The following is a 27,191-nucleotide window of genomic DNA, read 5'->3' on the forward strand; positions in this document are numbered from 1 at the left end:
CAAAACTGAAGTGCCTATAATATGTTTAATATTTTTTGAAAGGGCAATATGTATGTTTTTTTGTTTTGTTTTGTTTTGGGTTTTTTTTTCCTGGAAAATCTTTTTCTGTATTTTCAGTGGAGACATATTTTCCACCGAAAATACTGGAAGGGATTTTCTGGGGGAAAAAAAAAGCCCATACATATTCTGCCCATTCTAATTAATCATTAAATATTTGAAAATATTATGTTTCGTTGCTTGTAACATCTACTCAGGTGGCTGAATCTGACGCCACTATTCCTTGGAACGGTTTAAGCAGTAACCCAGAGAACCCAACTCGATGGGACAAAGTAGGTGCAAAACCGAAGCTAATTCTGTCATCCACCACTGGAGTGCCTCAGAGGAAGCCTTGGTCTGTCGCACGGGGGAAGAGAAAGGTGAATAATAAAAAAAAAAACCAACTCATTAACAACCTCTCGTACTTCAAAACCGGTATGAAGTACTATCAGAATCAGCTATGGAGAAACTATCAGTGGCTTCTTCCACACCACACTCTAACTCACCCAGGGACTGTGCTTCTGCACTGCCGGAATCATCTCAGTCCAGCTGTCAAAACCAGGCTATTCCGCCAGAGGAAACAACACCACAGTCTTGGGTAAGCACATCGCACCATCATCATCACAACTACAGAGGTTTAACCCCTCTGTGGGTCACCGGCACCGCACTCACCACCATGCCAACTCACCTGTAAGACACTCAGCACTGAATCCTTACTCCATGCAGAAAGAATGCACCAAAGCCCTTAATCAGGCATGTTAGAAACAAAAGAATTAAAACTTTTTGTTTTCCCAGGGGAGCTATATGCAACATCATGAAAACATCCCACAGATTCTAAGGAACAATCCAACAACTGACAAAATAATTGTACATGCGGGTTCAAATGACATTTCTAAACAACAGTCAGAAGATTTAAAACAAGATTTTATTCACCTTCTGGACTCTGTGAACTCCTCCTCAGTCAAATTGCATATATCAGGCCCGATACAAACAATCGGGCGGGGGTTCAGCCACTTTAGTAGGCTGCTGGGGCTAAACAATAATTTAACTTAATCTGTTCTGGGAGCGAAGACATCTGTTTAAGGCGGACGGATTCCATCTGAACATCGCTGGGACTCGAATGCTCACTTCCATCCACTCTTAACAGCCTTCAGGAGCAATAACAACAACAACAGCAATGCTACCCACAACCCCACAAAGTGGATAGCAATGCCACAGTCACCCCTCAGATCAGTTGTCACCGGACTGAGAAATATGACTGAAGAAATGGATGAAATGCATGGGCTTCTAACTAAGCTCAGTCAGCATCGCACCCTGTGTTGCTGTCTATACCGTCATACTTTTTGTTGCAAACAGATTTCTGGGGAAATTTGAAACATTTGAGTACCTTGGAGTGCATCTCAAGGGTGATCAATCTGTTATTTTATTAGTTATCTATCACCCTTCTAGACTTAACAAAGGTTTCTTGATGATTTCGGGGAACTGCTTTCTAGGATATTAACTGACTATGAATATGTATTAATTACCAGTGATTTCAACATCCATATGGATGTAATCTCTGATCCATCGACTGTCAGCTTCACAGGGTTACTAAACTCTTTTGGCCTTATGCAGCATATATCTGGACCCACACACAAACATAACCATACACTGGATCTGGTGATCTCATATGTTTTAGCTATTAATGAACCAAAGATAGTAGACATTGTCATTTCTGACCACTCTGGGATAATTAAAGGCTGCCCCTTGGAGAAATAGTACCTCCACTGTAAGACTAAAAAGAGACTGCAGAAGAGCAGAAAGGCAGTGGAAGCACGCAAAGCTATTGGTTCATCAAGCTATCTATAAGTTTGGGTTTTTTTTTTTTTTTTTATGAATTTAAGAAAAAAAAGTTGACTATGGTCAGTGTGGAATTAAATAAGAGAAGAACAACATATTCTAATATATTCACCTGACTCTGGGGCATATTTAAGCCTTTAAAATAAATTTTTGATATACATATTGTTGACCATTTGTCTGCATACACTAGGGAAGCATCACTTCGAATCAATACTAAGTTCTTCTGACTGATCACCTTTATCCTATGATGAAACATTTCTATCCTAAAGGGAGTGGTCACTGCCTGCATGTCCCCGCCCCCATCCACAGGGTACAAGGACTTAATGAATTGTTTGATGAGTAAAGAATGATGGGAAGTATGTGCTTCAGCTTTGGTAGTCATCAGAACTCAACCCAACTGAACAGCTGGGGGTTTCTGGAGCGATGTGTTAGACAGCGCTCTCCACCACCATCGTCAAAATACTAACTGATGGAATATCTTTTGGAAGAGAATGGTGCTTACTGTATCTCCAGTACAGATTCAACAGAGACTTGCTCAGTCTTAGCCAAGGTGAATTGGAGCTTTTGGCTTGTGTTGGCACACCTTACCAGCACACTTTATCTCCTTTTATTTGTTACCTGTTTGGATGACCCTCCAAACCAGCAGTAACCAGGCTTACCCAGAAACTGAGAAACAGAGCAATAACACAGTTTTAAGCTGGTCATTGCTTAAAAAGATTTATATTCAAAACAATAAAATAGTTTTAAGCTGGTCATAGATTAAAAAAAATATATATTTATATTCATGGCAATAAATCACTTTGAAGCTGGTCATAGATAATATATATATATATATATATATATATATATATATATATATATATATATATATATATATATATAGCGCAATAAAACAGTTTTAAGCTGGTTATAGATTAAAAAGATGTATATTCATAGCAATAAAACAGTTTTAAGCTGGTTATAGATTAAAAAGATGTATATTCATAGCAATAAAACAGTTTTAAGCTGGTCACTTTGATTTAACATAAGTCCAAAAGTCACATTCTGTATTTATATATTTATATTTATAGACGACCAAATAAGTACTGTCCATCATCAGACCACAACAGTTAAAAAAAAAGTTAAGTGCACGCGGTCACGTGAGGGGTTTAGGGGGCGGGGCTTTGGCGCGGGGTTTGCCATGCGTTTTGGCGCATCTGCTTACTGATTGGCTGCTCGCTGTATAACAAGGAGGCGTACAACCCAGATACTTTTAAATCAGTGCACCAGAAACTTCGCGTCAGTAGGTAAATCGTCAGTAGATTACAAAGAGTGGCGTGTGACTGAACAATTATCAGGTTTCTCAATTTTTATTTTTTTTTTAAAGCTGGAAATAAAATGCAGAGCTGCGTGAGATCCTGGGCGGTTCTGACCCGCAGAGTGGTGAACACTCGCGTGCAGTACAAAACCTACAAAACCGCCTGTGGGAAGAGGAATGCATTCCTGAAAACACACGCAAAAACAAAATTTTCAAACGAGTTAACAAATGCACGCGAGCTGAGATCCTGCGCGGTTTTAGGCTCGAGAATGATTGACAGGATTCTGCCGAGACATGATGATTTTGCTGAAAGACACATTGGACCTGGTGACAAAGAGAAGAGCGAAATGCTCAGCACTCTGGGACTTGGGGTGAGTTGAGAAAATACCATCATCCCCTTGTAACAGTCTCGAATTAATTTACTCACTTTCCACCTGTACTAGTTGCAGTTTGCAGCTCTGTAAAGTTATGAATTCCAGCCTGATATGTGATGCATGTGTAATGATGCATTTACATTTTTATTCGTTTGGTTTCAGTCCATGTCAGAGCTAATAGAAAACACAATCCCACCATCTATTCGCCTGGAAAGGAATCTGAAAATGGACGACCCAGTGTGTAAGTTTTCCACCTTCATGTGTACTCCAGCAGTGGCTCGTGCGTGAGGCAGGAACGCACGTGCGGTTTGTTATTGTAATTTAATCACTGAATCCTAGACTTGGTAAGAGATTAAAATTAAACGGGTGTGTGGTGCATGTATTGTTTTGCATGCACATAATAAGTGTGACACGTACGAAGTTTGGAGATGATTTGACGCTCACACGCACAAAAGAGTAAGAGTTTCTACTCTGGTCAGAGGCGTGAACGTGGGATGTTTCTGACGAACCGGATCTGCGCAAACAGCAGTGTCTGTGGTGGAATGTAGGCTGCACGCTCGCTGTGTGCCAATAGCCAGGCTGGCTGTTTACCACTCTGAAGTCTTCCTTTGCACATATTTGGAGTTGGGATTTTTTTTTTGCAAGGAGCACGAACTTGCCAGTAGGATAGCAAGCCAGAGTAAAGTTCAGCCTGAGTTGCTGGAGCACAAGGCCAGTTTGAGCTGGTTAGAGTCAGCTTTACATTACATCACATACAGCACTGACTGTGGCACTAAATCTCTTTGTTCCTATTCGTTCAACTTTATGGTCTCTTTTCTGTAGAAAATAAAAATAAAGGTTGAATATGTATTGTTCAGCCCACAATTTTGACTTGATATGCATTTTATATATATATATATATTATATAATATATAATATGTGTGTTACACACACCCCTGGAGAGACCTTCTTGGTATGAACCAGACTGTAAATTCTATCTTGTCGAAGAGAGTGCTTAGGGTTGTTTGGATTAAAAAAATAATGGGGGGGGGGAGGGTAAACCTAGATGTTAATAATCATATTATGCAGGAGACCTCTGTGTCATATCAGTAAAAAAAAAAAATATATCAGTTCATGATTTTGGTCTTTATGTTAAGTAACTGAGTGAGTTCAGTGAGTACCCAGATGTCAGTTCCGTGAGTGTGTATTGTAGTGATAAAGCAAGCCATGCTGAAGAGCTCCATGGGGGATTTTGAATGCCCCCCATACTGGATTTTGCTGGTTCAACTGCCCAAAGCTTGCTTTCCAATCCAGTAAGAGATTTGCACATGAACAGCAGATGTAACCTTTTGTACAGGAGGGGAACAATTCAAGTTATTTAAAAACGGCTACCCAGATCTCCCAATTTAGAACAAAAAGCACTCCAGTTTAGCCAACTGTGGTATCAAATGTATTTATCCCAGGTCAATAAAATAGGGTTAAAATTTGATTATCCTGATTGATCTATATCTGTAAGAAATCACCTGGCAGAATGTTTGTTGTTTCAGTGTGAGAGATTTATGATGGTAAGACGAGAACATTTCAGCACAGCAGACATGCTGCATGGTGTGATACTGCATGGTTAAAACAAGTGGGAACAAATCTGATGTGCGTGCCAATCCAAACCCTGAGATTAGGAGATATTGTTGCATGGGTATGTGCGTTCAATGTGTGTGCTTCAGTCTGTACTACCGTATTGTCCACGCTGTGCCGAGTTGCTGTGTTACTAAGCTGCCTCACAATGTGTGGGAATTCCAGCATGCGCCAGTGCATCCGAGCAACAAGAATTAAACTAGTTCCAAAAGACTCCAAGAAACAGCCCACATGTGCCCATCATCCTCTCCCTGCTTGATCAGTAACTGGTTCCACAGCTTTACATGTAAATATTGAAATGCAAATAAAAAACAGTAATCCTGTGGAACACTTCACAACATGTTATTGGAAATAAGCTTTGGGCAGTAACCTATTGCATAACCCCATTATACTTATTTTAATAGTTAGACTTAACACATCCAACTAGATCTCAGGCATTATCATGTTAAATAAATGTTATGCATAATTTGTTTTATTCGTGTGCTGCACCTCAAGGGTTTTTCCCCTTTGTGTGAAAGTCTTCTTGTCCCAGAGGCCTTATTCATGCATTTTCCTGAATGTCAAGTTGAGTTATGTTCATGGTTAGCTATTTGTGGCCCCAGTGGAGTCACGTGGAAGAATGGCCCTTGTTCAACAAAGCATGATAACAAACCCTTCCTTGTGTGAATGCACATTTTATTTTTTTTGTTTTTTCAAATGTCCTGCTAAACCAGAAAAAATGGTTTTATTTAAAACGTTAAGGTTGAAATGATTATGTTGACTCTTCACAGGTGAGAATGAAATTCTCGAGTCCCTCCAAAAGATTGCTTCCAAGAACAAGATTTGGCGGTCCTACATTGGAATGGGTTATTACAACTGCTCAGTGCCCCCGGCCATACAGAGAAATCTTCTGGAAAATTCTGGATGGTGTGTCCTGCTAATCCCTTTTATGCCTGTTATTCAACAGCAAGCCAAAGTGCAGTGAAAGATTTTATTAGTAAAGACCTGCAGAGATATGCAGATTGCATGCAGAATCTGGCACACTAGTTGGAGTGATGATTTCCACATGGGTTTTCAGGAGCCAGTCCAAGTACAAGCTAACTCTTATAAAACCTCTGTGTCCTATGAATAGCATGCTCGAGTTAAATCCTGTGACTCAAACACAAGATTCCTGGTTAAGGCTTTTCTCTCATTAAAATCTCATGATCAAATTATGCAAGTTTTTGCAAAAAAACTTTTACACTGTAATGCACATCTACTGTTTTACTCATCTGTTAATTATGCATATTAGGGCCGCAATACAATTTCTAACTGCCATTTTAGGTCATACATTTCTGTTTAAAACTTTTCACTTCACAGGGTGACCCAGTACACTCCGTACCAGCCGGAAGTCGCGCAGGGTCGTCTGGAGAGTCTGCTCAATTACCAGACCATGGTGTGTGACATCACTGGTATGGCAGTGGCCAATGCGTCTCTGCTGGATGAAGGCACTGCTGCTGCGGAGGCCATGCAGCTCTGCCACAGGTTAGAAGACTTGGAGAATTAACAGCCTCCAAATGTGTCTGAAATACTGCATTTAATTTGGCTTGGCTATGGGGCTCATTGATTGCTTTATATCTGCAGGCAAAACAAGAGAAGGATCTTCTACATTGATCCCCGTTGTCATCCACAGACCATTGCAGTGGTGCAGACCAGAGCCCAGTACATCACCTTGATTGAGCTTCACTATTGAGTTAAACCATATAGTCTGCGCATATAAAAAGCTGTTTATAGTCATTTGTGACCTTTTGTCATTTGTAGCTACATCGGGGTGAAGACTATGCTGAAGTTGCCACATGAGATGGACTTCAGTGGAAAGGATGTTTGTGGGGTGCTCTTCCAGTACCCTGACACTGAAGGCAGGGTGGAAGACTTCTCTGAACTTGTGGATCGGGCCCATAAGGGTGGGGTATGTATTGCACAATAGGACTGTAGAATGTACTGACAGTTTCTATAACTTTGTTTAAAAAAAATAAATAAAATTAGGAAACCAGAGGATATGATTATTTTTTGCCATTTTGATACATTTTACACTGATAATTATTTTTTAAATTCCCTCCATTTGACTGTCTGCTATAACAATTGTTCATTTGCATCATATTCCATTTCAATTCAAGGCTCTGGCTTGCTGCGCTACCGATTTGCTGGCACTTTGTGTCTTGCGTCCGCCTGGTGAATTTGGGGTGGACGTCGCTCTGGGTAGCTCCCAGCGCTTTGGCGTTCCTCTCTGCTATGGCGGACCTCATGCTGCCTTCTTCTCAGTCAAGGAGAACTTGGTCAGAATGATGCCAGGAAGGATGGTTGGAGTCACAAGGTGAATTTTTGTTTGTTTGACTTGAAGACTTTTTTGACTTATGCACTCAAAATTGTGATTTGTAAACACTTCCTGGCTGAATTTGCTGATATAATTTGGTAATATTGACAAAGCTTTTAACAGTGCTAAATTTAATTATTCTTCATTTACAACACATGTATAAACAGTGAAGTTAATCAGTACCAATTGTTCATAGCTGTCCTACACATTTGTCACTGAGCATTGAAATGTGGACACGCCCACAATTAACCCTATATAGTATGGTTACCTAAAAAGAACTATATTTTGTTAGTGCCGTTGCCTTCAATTTAACGCAGTTGGTTTTCTAATGGCATTCTTTACAAATGACATGGTGTGCAGCTTCCTCCAGTGAAGTCAGATTAGTCAAAATCTTTAATACACTGCCCATTTGTATTTATCAGTCTGTTATTTTCCACAGCTGGGTGCTTTGTGTAAGTGTGGTTAAAGCTGAGTTTAAATGTACTCACAAATCTAAGAAACCGTTCGTTTCAGTAAATCGACCATTTTGTGTTTTAAATATGTGCACACAATTTGCAGACATATCTGTGCATACATATTGTGTGTGCCTACATCTCTTTCCTTCTCGTTCACAGGGATGCTGCTGGAAAAGATGTATATCGTTTAGCTCTGCAGACCAGAGAGCAGCACATCCGCCGAGACAAAGCCACAAGCAACATTTGCACAGCTCAGGTACAAAACTGTAACTGTAGTATAAATAATCTGTATAAATACAAATATATACAATTGCAATCAAAATTATTCAACCCCCATTGCAGGTTTATTGTCAAAATTTACAGACTTTCAGCTGTTTGCAATGAACATATCAAACCAAAGATTTGAAATAGTTCAACACAACAAATGCTTCAAGTGGTTTCCCCAAATTCAACTGAAAATGCAACTTATAATGATTTCTCCAGTTTCAAAATTATTCAACCACCTGAATAGAATCCCTCAGAACAGCACAAATATGCAAAACAGGTGTAGTCTCAAACACACCTGATTCAATTAATCAGGGGCTTCATTAGTTGCACCAGGTGTGCTTGAGCTGGAACACATGAAATACCTGAGCTGGCTAGGGGTAGAAAATGTATGAAATACCTGGACGGGGCAGAAAAGGAAGCTATGAACGGCTACAACCAGATTTCTGAGAAGGCAGGTTGTGAAAAAACGTCGAGTGACTGCAAAAGATCTGCAGCAAGACTTGGTGGCAACAGGGACTGAGATTTCAGTGAGCACAGTATGGCATGAACTAAGTCAGCTCAAAATCATATAAATAAGCCATAGGAATTTTGGGATTCTGTTCTGTGGAGCGATGAAACAAAACGGGAACTTTTCGGCACGATGGATCAGCAGTGTGTCTGGAGGAAGAAGAATGAAGAAAGAACACTCTGTCCACAGTCAAGCATGGTGGTGGCTCAGTGATGCTCTGGGGCTGCTTTACATCCTCTGGCACCGGAAACCTGCAGCATGTGGAAGGCAAGATTGATATCATGGATATCATGCCGTCTGTAAGGAAGCTGAAGCTTGGGTGTCATTGTACCTTCCACCAGGACAATGATCCCAAGCATACCTCAAATTCCACCAAGACTTGGTTGCAGAAGAAGTCCTGGAAGTTTCTACAAGGCCATCACAGTAACCTGACTTGAACCCCATAGAAAATCTCTGGTGGGATTTGAAGAAGGTGGTTGCAGCATGCAAACCCAAGAATATTACTGACCTGGAGGCCATTGCTCATGAGGAATGGGATAAGATTCCTCAGGAACGCTGCCAGAAGCTCTGCATCTCATTTGCAGCAGGTCATAACAGCAAAAAGGTGCTCTACTAAGTACTACAGTTGCTTGCCATGAAGCGTTGAATAATCCTGACACTGGAGAAATCATTATAAGTTGCATTTTCAGTTGAATTTGGGGCAGCCGTTTGAAGCATTCGTTCTACTGAACTATTTCGATTGCTTTTGTTTGATTTGTTCATTGCAAACGGCTGAAAATCTGTAAATTTGGACAAGAAACCAGATTTGCAATGGGGGTTGAATCATTTTAATTGCAACTGTAAAGTGAGTGACTCATCTGTTTAATATTTTCTCAGGCTCTCTTGGCAAATATGGCTGCAATGTATGCACTGTATCATGGCCCACAAGGCCTGAGGCACATTGCTGAAAGAACTCATAAAGCAACATTGATTCTTGCTGAGGGTTTGTCATCAGTCATTTGCTCTTTGATACTCAAGTCAAAGTTTGTCATTAATGTCTCTAATTTATCAGTCATGTTCCTGCCATCACAGGACTTATCAGAGCTGGACACAAGCTCCAGAATGAAACCTTTTTTGACACACTGAAGATTCACTGTGGTGTTGCTGCCAAAGACATTCTGGAGAAGGCTGCACAGCGGAAGATCAATCTACGAATCTATGGTGAAGGAATGGTAAGTCCCTTCCAGCAGTGTTTATGAGGAGCACTTGCACTGAATTGTTACAGTAATGCTTGAAAGTTTGTGAACCCTTTAGAATTTTCTATATCTCTGCATAAATATGACCTAAAACATCATCAGATTTTCACACAAGTCCTACAAGTAGACAAAGAGAACCCAATTAAACAGAGACAAAAATATTATTTACTGAGGAAAACGATCCATTATTACATAACTGTGAGTGGCAAAAGTGTATGTGAACCTCTAGGATTAGCAGTTTCATTTTAATGTTAAATTAGTCAGGTGACTTTCAATCAGTAGGATGAAATCAGGTGTGATTGAGCACCCTGTTCTTATTTAAAACAGTCAGTTATTTATTGAGGAAAATTATCCAATATTACATCTGTGAGTATGTGAATGAATGCAAGATGTAAAAAAATTAATAACAGGCAGGATGAGGTGTGTGTGTGTGTCCAGTTCTGGGGGGGGTGTCACACCAGATACTGAAAGCAGAGGTTCACATACTTTTGCCACTCACAGATATGTAATAATGGATCATTATCCTCAATAAATAAATGACCAAGTATAATATTTTTTGTCTCATTTGTTTAATTAGGTTCTCTTTGTCTACCATGAGGACTTCTGAGAAGTCTGATGTTTTAGGACATATTTATGCAGAAATATAGAAAATTCATAAACTTTCAAGTACCACTGTATATGACTCCATTCATTCCTATTAAAGGTCTCTTTGAACATTTAAAATATTTTTCTTTGAATGGTTTCAGCTTGGAGTGTCTCTGGATGAAACCATTACAGAGAGGGAGTTAGATGATCTGCTCTGGGTGTTTGGATGTGAATCCTCTGCTGTGAGTACCCAGAGAAGCCTAACATGAGCTACATGATGATAATTTGCATTTGGTACTTGGTAAACAATACCTTCTGACTATTACTTGTGTTGATTTCTGTTTCAGGAACTTATTGCTGAAAAAATGAGCGAGAGAACCAAAGGCCTGCTTGCAAGTCCTTTCAAGAGGACCAGCAAGTTCCTCACCCACCCAGTGTTCAACAGGTCTGTGATGAGGTCTTATATTATTCCTAAAGCGCTAATTTAATATTTACTCATGCAAAGTATTAAGACCTTCTCTTTCAGTGGGGAAGGCTTTACATTCACATTAGGATTTGAATCATGGCAGAATAGCTAATAACTAATACATCTTAATTATTTGGGATAATACATTAGTGTCAAAGGCACTCTAAATGATGACCTCAACAGAGAGAATCGGCAAAAATAATTTTACTGTTACTTAATATGTTTAGCAAGTTTTGTACAACATGGAAATTCAGGATAACATCTGGGATTGCAAAACACAATGGTGAGGCTGTTTGTGATTAGGACAGAATGTGACTGAATAAAACATAGCTATAAACCACACAACCCAATATTACAGTGCATGTTATGTATGTGGTATAACATCCAAAAGCCTGTCTGGAAAAACTACATAGCTGACTGACTTCCCTACTTTCACAGGTAATCATAGACAGCTAGTAAATTAGAATGGGTCACATCCAAACATGACCATTCTTTTCCCCAAAATTATAAAACTGCAAAACATTGTTTTTGCATATTATCTAATCTTGGCCAGAGTGCTTTGTTGGTTTATTTAAATTATTTACACTGATAAGCGATAACATTAAAACCCCTGACAGGTGAAGTGAATAATATTGATTACAGTGTCACCTGTCAAGGGGTGGGATATATTAGGCAGCAATTGAACAGTTCTCGAAGTTTATGTGTTGGAAGCAGGAAAAATGGGCAAGCATAAAGATCTGAGTGACTCTGACAAGGGCTAAATTGTGATGGCTAGACGACTGGGTCAGAGCATCTCCAAAACAGCAGGTCTTATGGGATGTTCCTGGTATGCAGTGGTTAGTACATATCAAAAGTAGTCCAAGGAAGGACAACTGGTGACTGGGTAATGGGTGCCCAAAGCTCATTGATGTGCGTGTGGAGTGAAGGTTAGCCCCCTGGTCTAATCCCACAGAAGAGCTGCTGCACTATGGGAAGAAGGCGAGCCGGCAGAGGCAGTGTGATGCTCTGGGCAATGTTCTGCTGGGAAACCTTGGGTCCTGGCATTCATGTGGATGTTACTTTGACACGTACCACTTACCTATACATTGTTGCAGACCAAGTGCACCCCTTCTTGGCAGTTGCCTCTTTCAGCAGGATAATGCACCCTTCCACACTGCAAAAATTGTTCAGGAATGGTTTGAGGAACATGACAAAGAATTCAAAGTGTTGACTTGGCCTCGAAATTCCCCAGATCTCAATCTGATCGAGCATCTGTTGGGATGTGTTGAACAAACTAGTCCGACCCATGGAGGCCCCACCTTGAAACTTGCAGGACTTAAAGGATCTGCTGCTAGTCTTGGTGCCAGATACCACAGCACACCTTCAAAGGTCTTGTGGAGTCCATGCCTCCAAGCTATTTTGGCGGCACAAGATTGATCAACACAACATTAGGCAGGTGGTTTTAATGTTATGGCTGACTGGCGTATAATGCTGTTTACCACACTGGAGAACGAGCCAGACTAGTTTTCCCATTAGGTTTCAGTATATTCTGTTCAGCTTAGCTTTTCTTCATATACACAAAATTAACTAGTTAATGTTTTGCACTTTCAGTTATCACTCAGAGACCAACATTGTGCGCTATATGAAAAGATTGGAGAATAAAGATATTTCTCTTGTACACAGTATGATTCCTTTGGTAAGTCAGGCAGAAGCTGATTTGAATACATATTACATTATCTCATTATGCCTATGTGAACATCCCATTGAAACTGTCTTTAAATGCAGGGATCCTGTACAATGAAGCTGAACAGCTCGTCTGAACTCATGGTGAGTCATGCTTATTCTGGCTTACGCAGGACAATCATTGATTGCCTTGGTGCCAATGTCAGGCTCGAATAAAAGAATGTGTACCGTCACCAAGACCATGTATCCTACATGCTTTGGAATGTGTAGGCCATTGCTTTGCTGTTTCTTTGCTCGTTCCAGTTAATTGACCATCACTAAGCCAGCTCATTCATGAAAATGCGCTTTTTTTTTTTCTTCTTTTTTTACTCATTGACAGCCTATCACCTGGCAGGAGTTTGCTAACATCCACCCATTTGTGCCGCTGGACCAAGCAGAGGGTTATCAGCAGCTCTTCCAACAACTGGAAAAAGATCTTTGTGAGATCACAGGATATGACAAGATCTCCTTTCAACCAAACAGGTACAGCAAGTACTGCATCTGCTGAAATGATTTGCCAATTGCTGCTATCTTCATTTTATTGAAGAATGACACATCATACTTTTTATCTAATTGTAGTTTACAGATTTACCATTGTGGAACATCCAGTAGTTAGAGAAGTTAGAGTAGCTAGTTCTTGTTTTGACTTGCATTAGAGCAGCTATAAACAGTCATTCCCTTACCAGCCTCTCTTTATGTTTTTTTTCTTTTCGCTCACACATGTTAGCGAAAAACCAGGAAGTCCTCTGTCCTGGAAACTCGTTCATTACTAAGACAAAGTGCTGATACTGGCGACTCTTCATAAATGTCTCCTTAGAGATAACTTAATCAAACCAAAAATATGTTTTCTTTGTTAATGAACAACACATTTTTTAATCTGTTTATTATTAGGCTTAGGTTATGAGGACTGTCTGCTATACGAGTCCCTATGAATGAGTTGTTACTATAGAAATCATAATGTAGAGTTGCAAACTCCCACTGCAAATCAGGTTTTTTCTCAAAATGTACAGACTTTTCAGCCAACAAATCAAACAAAAGCGATTGAAATAGTTCAACACAATGAATGCTTCAAGTGGTTTAATGCTTCAAAATGCAATTTATAATGACTTCTCCAGTCTCAAAATTATTCACCCTCTTCATGGCAAGCATCTTTAGTACTTAGTAGACACCCTTTTGCTGTTATGACCTGCTGCGAACAAGATGCAGAGCTTCTGGAAGCGTTCCTGAGGAATCTTAGCCATTCCTCATGAGCAATGGCCTCCAGTTCAGTAATATTCTTGGGTTTGCATGCTGCAACCTCCTTCTTCAAATCTCGCCAGAGATTTTCTATGGGGTTCAAGTCAGGTGATGGTGATGGCCATGTAGAAACTTCCAGGACTTCTTCTGCAACCAAGCCTTGGTGGAATTTGAGGTATGCTTGTATGCCACAGACGGCATGACGTTTTCTCCTAGGATTTCCTGATACTTCAATGAATCCACTGAAGTATCACACACTGCAGGTTTCCAGTGCCAGAGGATGCAAAGCAGCCCCAAAGCATCACTGAGCCACCACAGAAATAGTGTTCTCTCTTCATTCTTCTTATTCCACACATACCACTGATCCATCGTGCCGAAAAGTTCAAGTTTTATTTCATCGCTCCACAGAACAGAATCCCAAAACTTTTGTAGCTTATTTATGATTTTGAGCCAACTTTTCTTGTGCTTTTGGGTCAGTAGTAGTGTATGTCTGGATTTCTGGCATGGAAACCTTCTGCATTTATTATGGGCCTTACTGTGCTCATTGAAACTGAAAGTGCCTGTTGCCACCAAGTCTTGCTGCAGGTCTTTTTCAACCTGCCTTCTCAGAAATCTGGTTGCAGCCGTTGATGGCTGCCTTTTTCTGCCCCGTCCAGGTATTGTACACTCAACAAACCCCTAGCCAGTTCAGATATTTCATGTGTTCCAGCTCTAGCACACCTGGTGCAACTAATGAAACCCTTGATTAGTTGCATCAGGTGTGCGTGAGACAACACCTGTTTTGCATATTTGTGCTGTCGTGAAGGATTCTATTCAGGTGGTTGAATAATTTTGAAACTGTAGAAATCATTATAAGTCGCATTTTTCAGTTGAATTCGGGGAAACCACTTGAAGCATTCATTGTGTTGAACTATTTCAATTGCTTTTGTTTGATTTGTTCATTGCAAACAATTAATTTAATTAAACGGCACTGTGATATGAGGGCTGTTAATGTTTGGTGAATCTTCAGACAACCCCAGCACAGATTGATTAACACTTAATACAGTCATGCTGCACTTTATCCTCAGGGAGATATTGTCCTTAAGAACTTTGAACTGTGATCTGCTGAGTCAGAGTTGCGTGCCAGCCTGAATCTTGTGTTGCTTTTCCATACAGTGGTGCTCAGGGAGAGTATGCTGGCCTGGCTGCTATCAAAGCCTATCTGAATTCCAAAGGAGAATCCCACAGAAGTGTGAGTGTCTATATACATGTAATCAGTAGGTAACTAATCTAAAACAGAACCCACATAAATTGATCAAGCCACAGAACAAAAGGAAGACCATGACTAGCTGGGAACAGATGAAACCTTTACAGATGATTGTCCGTCTTTGAATTATCTGAATGCCTGTTTGCACCGGTACACAGTGGGAAAGAGATAAGGACAGGAGTATTACATAACAACCAATTTAGTTTGGTTATGCCTGACAAACCCACAAATAGATTAAACTTGTAACCGTCATGGAATTGTTCATTTTTGGCAGTTCAGCACTTTGCATATATTGTAACTTAAGAACTGCAATCTACTGTGCTTGTTCTGAACTGAATAAATGGTCAGACAATGATAAAAATGACAGGGCTGAATACTTGCACAAGCAGACGATGGTAGCGTGAGACAGAGGAAGAAATACTGTTCAAGATAATCCCTATCACTTGTTCCATTGTTTTGTATTCTAGGTTTTAACACTCACTTGAAATCATATCTTAGATAGTGGACAGTACATCTGAAACAGCCAAGGTCCAAACTGCCATGGTTGAGCAAATAAAATGTACAACAACCAGCACATTGCAGGAGCTTGCAGTATTTTTGCTTCCATGCAAAATTCCATATTTGGTGTTGTGTTTTTTTTTTTTCTTTTTTTTTTTTCCCCCCATATTAATAACCTGAGGGGCATTGACTAGTTTGCCTTTCGTGATCATGAAGCATGAAAAGGTTTCTGTGGAGCAGTATCCTTGTACGGTTAAATAGTTTTAATTGGTTTTGTAGTTGAAAATCAAATTTTGAAGTCTTATTAAGAATGTTGTTTATTGATGTCCACATATCACTGATAGGTTTGATTTCGATGTAATCAGAGCTCTGATAGATTTGATAATTCAAGTTAGACTCTGGATATTGTACAAGTTGTATACAAATTGTCTTTTTTAGCACCGGTTATAAAAATAACATTTATTTTTACTGCTCATCAGCAGTAACACTGCTGATGAGTCCTGACCCATTCTAATTTTAGCCTTTTAATGTACATCTATTAGAGTTTGTCTGTCAAATGCCATAAAAAAATGTAAACATAAGTGTCATGTCCACACAGCTCCAAAAATGTCTTGGCTTATTGTCTGTGTTTAAATCTCAGGTGTGCCTGATTCCCAAGTCTGCTCATGGAACGAACCCTGCCAGTGCTCAAATGGCTGGTATGAAAGTCCAGGTTGTGGAGGTGGACAAAGATGGCAGCATTGATGTGGCTCACCTGAAGGCAATGGTACAGGATTATACTATATAAGAATCTTGTTTTTCTGTCTTATTCGACCGAGTACAATGAGGTTTGGCTGCCTCTTCATCACTGACTACTATATTAACATATAGGGCATATAGTGCTTCTGTAAGGCTTAATATATAATGTGTACTTGGTTATTTATTTTTGTAGCTGCCATTTTTGTGCTACTTGTATTAATAAGGAAAATGTTATGCAAAACAAGTTCACACATACAGTGCATCCGGAAAATATTCACAGCGCTTCACTTTTTCCACATTTTGTTATGTTACAGCCTTATTCCAAAATGGATTAAATTCATAATTTTCCTCAAAATTCTACAAACAATACCCCATAATGACAACATGAAAGAAGTTTGTTTGAAATCTTTGCAAATTTATTAAAAATAAAAAACAAAAAAAAAGCACATGTACATAAGTATGCACCTTTGCTCAATACTTTGTTGACGCACCTTTGGCACCAATTACAACCTCAAGTCTTTTTGAGTATGATTCTACAAGCTTGGCACACCTATTTTTGGGCAGTTTCTCCTATTCTTCATTGCAGGACCTCTCAAGCTCCATCAGGTTGGATGGGGAGCGTCGGTGCACAGCCATTTTCAGATCTCTCCAGAGATGTTCAATCGGGTTCAAGTCTGGTCTCTGGTTGGGCCACTCATGGACATTCACAGAGCTGTCCTGTAGCCACTCCTTTATCTTGGCTGTGTGCTTAGGGTCGTTGTCCTTTTGGAAGATGAACCTTCGCCCCAGTCTGAGGTCTAGAGCGCTCTGGAGCAGGTTTTCATCAAGGATGTCTCTGTACATTGCTGCATTCATCTTTCCCTCAATCCTGACTAGTCTCCCAGTTCCTGCTGCTGAAAAACATCCCCACAGCATGGTGCTGCCTCCACCATGCTTCACTGTAGGGATGGTATTGGCCAGGTGATGACTGGTGCCTGGTTTCCTCCAGACATGATGCTTGCCATTCAGGCCAAAGAGTTCAATCTTTGTCTTGGTCTTGGTCTGGTCAACAATGTTTCGCTTCTTTAACTCCGGAACATCTCCTGGAGGTGGGCGCAGTGCAACTCTCAGCAACTAGACCTTGGGTTAGGTGTTACTACCCCAACACTACCCTTTCTCCTCACCCAGAGCCAAAAGCTGCTTTTCTAGGCCTCTTCAGCCAGGTCTTTCAGGGCCTTCTTTTGGTTAGCTCCAGTAACTCCCATATTCCTCAGGAGGCGAACAGTTGATGTTCCAACAAACCCGGGTAGATGATGGTTCTCCAGCCAGCCTCCTTACATTCAGCGACAAGTTCGGAGTGTTTCAGCCTCTTCCTCTCAAAGGCAGCTTCTATTCCTTCCTTCCAAGGGACCGTTAGCTTGATGAGGAGCCCAGTCTCGGTGCCAATGGACCACATCACTGTGATCTCACAGGGAACTGGAGCTTCCTGCCAAGTTCGACTCTCATTCTCCAGTCCTGGGTGAAAAGGAACTTTCCTTGATGGAACTCTTGGCATGGTGCTTATGTTGCCCCCTTCTTTTCTGACAAATTGGATGTGCTGACACCCTGATGAAAGATGACCACTGCTGATGACCTGTCTGAGCTTCTCCAGCATCTCAGCCAATCTGCTCAGGACTTGATCATGTTGCCACCTAGATCACATAGATCTTATAATGCTCGTCTTCCATCTTTGTCACCTCAGACACTACCAGTTCTTTCCTCTCTTTGCTCCTGACCTTGGACCATACCCGCAGAGCTTCTTGCCACCCAAGACATGTCCTTCCTGTCAGGACTCTGCCAGTGATCTGTGTTGCAGCCTGCTAATTGCCAGATCGACTTCAGCATGGGCTTTCCATTTGTGGCCCTTGTGGACCTGGACATTTATACTCCGTACTCCTGGTCATTAGACTCTCTCAGCTGTAACACTTGCCTGGTCTTCTCCTGCTTGTGGCCCATGCTGATGGTTTGCAGCGGCAGCTGTTAGATGTTCTATCCTGACCAAGAGACTTTGAGACTTGGCGTGCTTTATCTTCATCCATGCCCAGGACATCAGTTCATCAATCCTTTTTAGCACCCTAGCTGTGCATGGTGCTGTTGGCAGGAGGCCAGTAACATCATCCATGTAGCTGCTCAGGGGGGCAGTTTCTGTCCAGATGGCAATCTGACTCATCCCACCAACTGTCTTGCTCCAGTGAGTATAACCTCAAAGGCAATACAAACAATATAGGGGAGATTGAGCATCCCATGGCAATTTCTACCTCCAGCTGCCACCATCCGGCAGTGAAGTCTTGGAGGGCAAAGCTCATCTGCAGGTCCTTGAAGTAATTGGAGACCAGGCTCCTGATGTCAGGCATGTGGAAGAACTCAGTAGCATGCTTGATTAGCTGATGTGGCACTGATCCATACGCATTCTCAAGGTCAAGCCAAACAATGTGCAGATCTGCTCCCAAATCACAGACGAGTGCTCCACACATTCTGGAAAACCTGGGACCCCCATCTTCTGGTAGCTGGAATCAACATGGCCATTCTCTGTGATGTAGCTAGTTATTCTCTGTGCCAAAACGGAGAAGAACTTTCCTTCAACGTTGAGCAAGGCAATGCTCTTGAATTGGCTGATCACTCTAAAGTCCTTTTCCCTGGTGGATTCGCAGTCCCCTAAATGTGGTCATCTTTTTCCACCCACACCCGTATATCCGCAGGCTCCTCTTGTTATCCATATTCATTCACGTTGTTTCCATATGATCCATCCGATAAGGCCCATCTTTCATCCCGCCTCTCGGAAAGGCCTATGGGTTGTCTTCTCTATGTTGACTTTATAGTAAATATGGCGTTTCTGTCTTGGAGACTACTGGGTTGTTACCAGATGCCCATTCTCAGTGTGGTCTTTCCTGGCTTTCCTCCAGTCTTCCCTGTACTCCAACTGCCCTATTCACAATAGTCACCGGGTTTCCAGCTATGAATACAAGTGTGAATGATGATAAGGCTGAAAATTATCTGTTAAGGTCTGCAGATAAGTCCCAGATTTGCAATGTTACATGTTATGAAGTCTGAAACAAATCTATAACAAGTACTTACTTTATACCATGGAGTTGCCTTTCTTACTGGACATTTTATTATAGATTCCTTCAACTTTTCCATCAACAGGTTGATAAACACAAAGCAAACCTGGCTGCCATAATGATCACATATCCCTCAACTAATGGTGTGTTTGAGGAGAATGTTAGTGAAGTGTGTGAGCTCATTCACCAGAATGGCGGACAGGTCTATCTGGATGGAGCTAACATGAACGCACAGGTTAGGAAAAACATCCCTTAACAAAACTGTTTGAACTTGAAAAGATTCCAATTTACGCTAACATATAATTAACATAATTATGAGCATAATTTGTATGCTCATGTTCTGACATGTTCTAATAGGTGGGATTATGTCGGCCAGGTGATTATGGCTCAGATGTTTCTCACCTGAATCTTCATAAAACCTTCTGTATTCCTCATGGAGGTGGAGGCCCCGGTATGGGTCCAATTGGAGTGTAAGTTCAAGTTTCTCTTTCTAATATTATTGAGTCATTTTTGATATTCTAGTTAGGTTTATATCTGTGCAACTGCACTGTTCACAAAAGATATGTTAAAAATATACTGTGGGTGTATATTGCAGCAAGACAGCTATCTGAAATGTTCAGATGCATCAAAATGGATAAAGAATCATTTTATAATCAACAGAGGGGGAAAAGAAATTTGGGGAGAACTTGACTTATGAGTTTTTGCTCATAGTTTTCAAACCTGATTTAAAGAAGTGTATGAATTTCTTTAATTTAGAACAGATACAGGGTGTCTTAAGTCCATAATCACAGGTGGAAATTGAAGGGGGAAAAAATTTCAAAACGAAAGCTTTCATTTACAGAACTTCCTCAATATAATGTTTGATGTCCTTTGACTCAAATTATTTGGAGTCATTGTTTCTTGCTCAGATGCATCATGGTCTTTAAAAATATAAAAATACACATTAGCCCTATGATGTTTGACTTATGGGACACCCTGTATATTAAGAAATATTAACAAATGTAACTTGTAATGTAACTTTTTTTTTTTTTTCCTTCAGTTTTTGTAATTTTTTGTTGTGATAATGACGGAACACACACACTAAATGTCGTGTTGCTATTTATTTATTTGTTTGTCTGTCCTGTTCAAATGTGTGCACTCAAAGTCATACGCCAAAGTGAAGTCTGTGTTTATAAACTTTTGACAATTTTCAGGAAGGAGCATCTTGCCCCATTCCTGCCAAGCCACCCAGTGGTCAACATGCAGTGCAGCAACACAAGTTCACTAGGCACCATCAGTGCTGCCCCCTGGGGTTCTAGTGCCATCCTGCCCATCTCCTGGGCCTACATAAAGGTAATGTGACTCTGTCAGCCAGGGGGACGGCTATTAGCAGAACATGATGATAAATTAGTGTGGCTTTTAAGATAATAATAATAATAATAATAAACTTTTTATTGTTTAATGTTTTTGTAGATGATGGGTGCTAATGGCCTGAGGCATGCAACAGAGGTGGCAATCCTTAATGCCAACTATATGGCAAAGAGACTAGAAAGCCATTACAAGGTCCTCTTCAGGGGCTCTAAAGGTGAATACCAGTTTTGATGGATAGTGTCATTATACTTGCTGGTAGGTTAGAGGTTTTTTTAATAGAGATTTTTCTGAAAAACAAACGCTTTCTTTACAGGTTTCGTTGCTCATGAATTTATTTTGGATGTTCGACCATTCAAGAAGACTGCCAACATCGAGGCAGTGGATATTGCCAAAAGATTACAGGATTATGGTACAGGATTATCAACTTTTTAAGAACTCAGCTTTTCCTCTGAAATTAATCGTGTACAAGTATTAATTATTAGTAATGTACTAAATTTCTGAAACATTTGCTAGGTTTCCATGCTCCTACCATGTCATGGCCTGTGACTGGAACACTAATGATTGAACCCACTGAGTCGGAGGACAAGGCTGAGCTGGACCGTTTCTGCGACTCTCTGCTGGCCATTCGACAGGAAATTGCGGACATCGAGTCAGGCAGGATGGATTCTAGAGTTAACTCATTAAAGGTACACAATCGCTGTATAGTTGAGCTAATTGCTTTTAAGTATTCTGCAATAAATGAACACTGAACAATGCAATGGTTGGCCATAAAGACTCAACATAGTGATGATGTACACAGATGGCTCCTCATTCTCTGGCATGCATTGCTTCAAGCAAATGGGACAGACCCTACTCTAGGGAGTCTGCTGCTTTCCCAATGGTATGTATCTTATTCCTTTTGAGTATTCAGGACAAATTTATTATATAATCTATACAAAAAAATATTTACTTTACAACTGGAACCAACATTTATTGTCTTATTGCAGCCTTTTGTGAGACCTGAAACCAAGTTTTGGCCTACAATTTCGAGGATTGATGACATCTATGGTGACCAGCATCTCGTGTGCACCTGCCCCCCGATGGACAGCTATGAATCTCCGTATGAGGAGTGCGCATCCTCGTGACCACCTCCCAACAAACATTCTTCACTCACTTTCACCAAATAATACAGCTTCAGCACATACAACACATCTGTCCTTTTGAATTCTGTGTTTAATTTCATCTGGTGCCTTGTTTTTGTTCTGCACATTATATACTGCTCTCTTTAGGTTTACTAAAACAACTTATTCCTTGACTAAACTTCATTCCTTGAATCAACTTATATACTTGATTTAGTGATCAGCTTGCACAGGTTTGTTATATTTTATTCCATGTATAAACAAAAAACTCTGAAATGTGTAAGGATTTTCTTTTGAGTGTATGTAGATGTAACCTGATGTCTCTGTTCTCAATGTCCACATTGATTTTATTGTTTTTAATAAATGTAACAATTACAAAACAAATTAAGTATCATGTCCCTGTTTATTAAAATTTACTAAATGTTTTAAGTCAATGATTATGACTAAGCAAAATTCGTATTTACATAATTTTAAAAAACAAGTTTTGGGTTTTTTTTTTTTTTTAAACTAGGGTGGGGGGTTAATTGTTTCATATTGACTATCCTTTCTCTTCCACAAATTGCCAAGAACTATTCCTAAGAATAACAAAAGTCCTAAATTACGATTGGAGGCGAACTTCTTCCAGCAATCCTCAGGACTGTTGATGTCCAAAGAATAAATCTGTAAGTCACACCATTTGGAAGGAAAAAAATGGTTAGACACTACTTTATAACATTACTGCATCTTAATATAACAATTGTGTGGTTTCATTTCTTAAAATTAATGGAAAAATAAAAATAAGTTTCAAAATCTTGAACCATACTAACCTGTCGTGCTAGATGAAGAGCAACTGCAGACACGGCTACATAGTACGGCATGGTCTGGTTTGCATTAGTGCCTACCAGTATTAATCCAGACAGCATGGCCACAGTGAAGGCACTCAGCCAGGGCTTGGTGTGTTCCTGAAATCTCAGGGCTGTGGACTTCACACCCAACTTAACATCATCCTCTTTGTCCTGTTCAGTACAGAATATTGAGTTTAGAAATCCCAAATTCATGCACACAAACCAGGTACCCTGCTATTCAAACCATGCTACAAAGCATCATCACTTTACAATACAATAAACTAGAAAGTACCTGATGGGCATAGATGGTATCGTATATCAGCGTCCACATCACGCCAGAGAAATACAGAGGCAGACACACGAACCAGTCACATGATCCCATCACGGCTGACCAGCCAAGCAAAGCTCCCCAGTTAAAGGTAAGGCCTAGCAAGAAAAGTGTCTTAAGACTTTGCACTAATCTAATTTACACAGTAAAGGAAAAGTCCTCCCTGAAACACATTAAATTATGTTTATATTGAAATATTTGTGACGCGATTAGTGATTTTTTTTTGGTGCTAATTTTTTGGTTGGGGCTTTATTTTCATTAATCCTGTGAAACGTTAGAGGTTATGTGTCGCACCCATGTCACAGGGAACAGTGTTAGTGCAGTTACAATGCTGTTTAATAGGAGAACAAATCTCACACATAAGGGATAATGGTCAGGTTTAGCGGTTAGCTGCTAATAAAAGAGCAAGAACTTCTCATTCACCATTTTCCAGTTATGTTCAAGGTAATATTAATGAGAACTTAATGCTCCAGAATGCAATGCAGTTGCACTGAGTGACGGCAAAGACTCGACTCGGCTAGTTAGTGATCTACAAGATGAGAAGCATGATACGATTAACAGTGGTATTAACAAGCAAGTTGAAGCTTTGGAAGCTGATCTGTTTGGGGCAGAGTGTACAGATGAGGAGTTGAGAAAGCTGGACAGATTAAAGTACTAAAGCGCTGCTGCATTGCTCTCTTTAGGTAAAGCTGAAGCAATGGTTAAATCCCACTGACACCACTATCAGTAGGTAGTCAAATGGCATTGTGCATAATGTAGTAAAAATAGACCAACATGTTGATGGAAGGAGAAGAACTAAAAAGTAAACTGAGAATTTGACACTGAATATCACGTGTTATAAACTATAAAGATTAAGATGCAAGTCATTCAGGGTGGACTTTTCCTTTAAATTAGTATATGTTGAAATGTGAGTGTTGTAGAAGATACCCAAGAAGAGCTGAGGCCAGTATGTTATTCTCTTCATTAGAGGGTAGGTGACAACTAGCGATAACGAGGCGACACCAAGGGCTATGCTGAAACACACCAATTGAAATGTTATACAGTGTTTGCACTGTACTGCACTGTATTGCATTGACATCATCGACCGAGTAAGTGACAGGTGACACTAATGTAAAACTAAAATGAATAAAATGTTACTGGAATGAAAGAACTAGAAAGCCATTAGAGTGGGTGAAAACACTAAAAACCATCCATCCATCTTCACACAGGGTCGCAGGGATTCGAATCCCCAACTAAAAACCACTCAAATTAAAATAATAGGTACAATATAAGATAAGTGAAGTACCTGTAATTGTTGAGACACAGCAGGACCCCCAGAGCTAAGCTCAACTGGCCTCCCAGGAAGACCAGCGCCTGGAACTGAGAGATCTGTCCTGCAGCTATGGGCCGCGTGGCTGTCCGGGACACCTGAAGAGTAGAAAGTAGTACAAGACCTTAAACAACATCAGATGACTTACAATTACTTACAACTCACTTTTACCCATCACTACCAAAACATGATTTGATAATGTGAAAATGAGCCATGTAAAGGAATTACAGAAGCTATACAAACTCTTATCAGTTGAGAAGAGTAAAGCTTAGAGTGGCCTAAAACAGACTGTTGAACCAGTGATAGAAAGAAGAAGAAAAAAAAGACATTTACAGCAGCTTGAAAGCCCTGATGTTGCTTCTGTGAAGTAGTAAGACTACAGTGGTATGGCCACATAAATTACAAAGAGTTTAAGACATAATAAAAGAGAATATAGACCATATGAAGCTATAGGGAAGAATAAAAAAAAAGAAGATGCAAAAGTGAATACAGAAAGAACTGGCTTTGGTCTGATACTTAACTTTTAGTAAATGCGTCACTAAAGTATTGAACTGAAAGTGGACTTTTAAACAGGATATTGATAACAAGCACACTAACAAATCCACCATGGAATAGCTCAAAAAGAGCAATGGAGGGTTATGGAATGGCCTAGTTAAAAGACCAGATTTGACTCCCATTGAAATGTTGTGGGGGGGGGAAACATGCAAGAAAGGGTTAAACATACAATCAGGCTGAATTAAACTGAATAACAGTTGCATTCCAGCGGCACATGAAAAGAATACCTTCTTGTCGAAGTCTCTGTCCCACATGTCATTAATGCTACAGCCCGCTCCTCTCATCAGCAGAGCTCCAGTCCCAAACAGTGCAAGCATGTGTAGGTCAGGCAGGCAGCCCGGGTCCGCCGCCAGCCCAATGCTCCATGTACACGGCAGATACAGCAGCCATGTCCCTACCAACACAAACCACATAAAACAGTCAGTGACACATGTATAATATTGCTGAGGTGATGTGAGGTCCTGTGATGTCTGGACTGTTTTGATAACAATGTACTCAGACATGTGTTTGCTTCACATAAGCTCACCAATCGGTTTGTCCAATCTCATTAAGCGGAGGTATGGCTGAACAGACACTGGAGATGCATCTACTATCCCTGCAGGACTCAGGCTGAAAGATCTTTTGTTGTTAAGACCATAGCGAAGGATGTCTGACAAACTCCTTCTCTGTTTCTGAAAGTCTCTCTTAATAAAACAGGATCCTGATGCAAGTGAAACAGTACTGTAATCTCTCCTGTCCTTCTGGAGAGTCGTAAAACAAGTGAAACACGTCTGTGATGGAAGTCTGCGTAGTGGGTGTGAGCTAAGCAGTGTCAGTATCTTAGCACACATCATCTTGAATACTGTGACAATGACAGCTGCCTACATGTCAATGAACACCTGAAACAGAACAAAAAACAAAACAAAAAAACATGGGGAATTTCTTTATTCAAATGCTTTTCAGTCTGTTTATTATTTAGTATCTTAGTGTGTTTCCTTTTCCACAACTGTAAAGTGACCTTGGGATTGGGTAAGGTGCTATATAAATGAAACGTATTTTATTACTATTATTTTTATTATTATGTGCTGTTTTTACTGTTATATACTACTATGTGCTGCCGAAGCCACCACGTAACTTTTACAGGTCCATATTTTAATTATGGAAGTAAGTTAAATAAATAAATAAATAAAATAAATCCACAGCAAACTAAATAACACTATCATTCATTTGGATGATTTTCTGCTTGTAACTTACTGATTACTTATAAGAGCAAGTGTAACTCATTCACCATACTGAGATTTCATTAACAACCGTCACCTTTACTGTTTACATTCTTTCCACCGTGTAACAGCTAACGAGCTGAATGAACAGCTAATGAACATTTGCTAAACAGCTACAAGTTAACATGCTATGTCACAAAGATGGACTGAAGCCACTTTAAATATACAACATCAACACAGTTCTAAAAATACTTTAATTACTGTCTGATGTACGTATTTTCCGACTTACATTAATGTTGTGACATGTAGGTAACGTGAAGGATTTGTGTGCTGTAGGTAAATTGTCCCGTCGGAAACATCGAATTGCTACTAGGTTCCGCTGAGGAAAAAATGCTTACAATTATAATTAAAATATTTAATTAGAATATAAATTTCTCTAATTTTATGCTATTATTTATATTATGTTTACAACATTAACACTGTTCTTCATGCATCCTGTTTTAATGTTTAATAACATTTTAATTTTGATGTTTTTTTTTTATTTTCATGGTGCATGTTGAATATGTAGCCTAAAATAAAATCTGAATTATTCTGCGACACCTTAAATGATTTAGCTGACTTTGGAAAATCCTGAATCCAGATTTTAATATAACTTTAAAGTAACTACTGTAGTAAACAGCTCGTCACCATAAGCTACACCGCGAGGTTGTTTTCAGCGCCCTCACGTGGTCATGTGTATACATTACAGTAAATATTGCGTAGAACTTTACAGTTTACAGGGGAAAATATCTTCTTTCTTTCTTTCTTTCTTTCTTTTTCTTAAATCCGTTATTAACATATTGCCCTCACGCCTTTTTTTTTTAGTTGAATAACGCAAAGATCAACAAAATGAGGATATCATATAGGCCTACTTAAAGACATTAATGTACACAATATAATATAATATAAAGTATAAATGAGATAAATGTAACTCGCCCTGGATAAGGGCGTCTGCCAAATGCCGTAAA

The 27,191-nt window shown here is 39.9% G+C and overlaps 2 protein-coding genes across 2 annotated transcripts; one reads left to right on the plus strand and one right to left on the minus strand.

Moving 5' to 3' along the window:
- The first annotated feature begins 3,107 nt into the window (after positions 1-3,107).
- On the plus strand, positions 3,108-22,394 carry gldc (glycine dehydrogenase (decarboxylating)). The gene is made up of 25 exons (XM_053610165.1): positions 3,108-3,543; positions 3,709-3,787; positions 5,928-6,063; positions 6,496-6,660; positions 6,760-6,837; positions 6,937-7,084; positions 7,293-7,489; positions 8,104-8,200; positions 9,596-9,701; positions 9,791-9,930; positions 10,701-10,781; positions 10,887-10,984; positions 12,596-12,680; positions 12,770-12,811; positions 13,047-13,189; positions 15,098-15,173; positions 16,327-16,452; positions 19,587-19,736; positions 19,859-19,971; positions 20,695-20,833; positions 20,954-21,065; positions 21,165-21,260; positions 21,365-21,537; positions 21,651-21,731; positions 21,838-22,394. Exons 1-25 carry the CDS (start codon positions 3,253-3,255, stop codon positions 21,973-21,975), a joined length of 3,090 nt encoding a protein of 1,029 aa, XP_053466140.1. The 5' UTR covers positions 3,108-3,252; the 3' UTR covers positions 21,976-22,394.
- Positions 22,200-26,520, minus strand: coq2 (coenzyme Q2 4-hydroxybenzoate polyprenyltransferase). The gene is made up of 8 exons (XM_053610166.1): positions 26,474-26,520; positions 25,512-25,863; positions 25,213-25,379; positions 24,407-24,528; positions 24,049-24,134; positions 23,086-23,219; positions 22,776-22,964; positions 22,200-22,629 (listed from the first exon to the last, which is right to left on the minus strand). Exons 2-8 carry the CDS (start codon positions 25,816-25,818, stop codon positions 22,477-22,479), a joined length of 1,158 nt encoding a protein of 385 aa, XP_053466141.1. The 5' UTR covers positions 25,819-25,863; positions 26,474-26,520; the 3' UTR covers positions 22,200-22,476.
- Positions 26,521-27,191: the final 671 nt, after the last annotated feature.

This window comes from Ictalurus furcatus, chromosome 22 (assembly GCF_023375685.1).
Source record: "Ictalurus furcatus strain D&B chromosome 22, Billie_1.0, whole genome shotgun sequence".
NCBI lineage: Eukaryota > Metazoa > Chordata > Actinopteri > Siluriformes > Ictaluridae > Ictalurus > Ictalurus furcatus.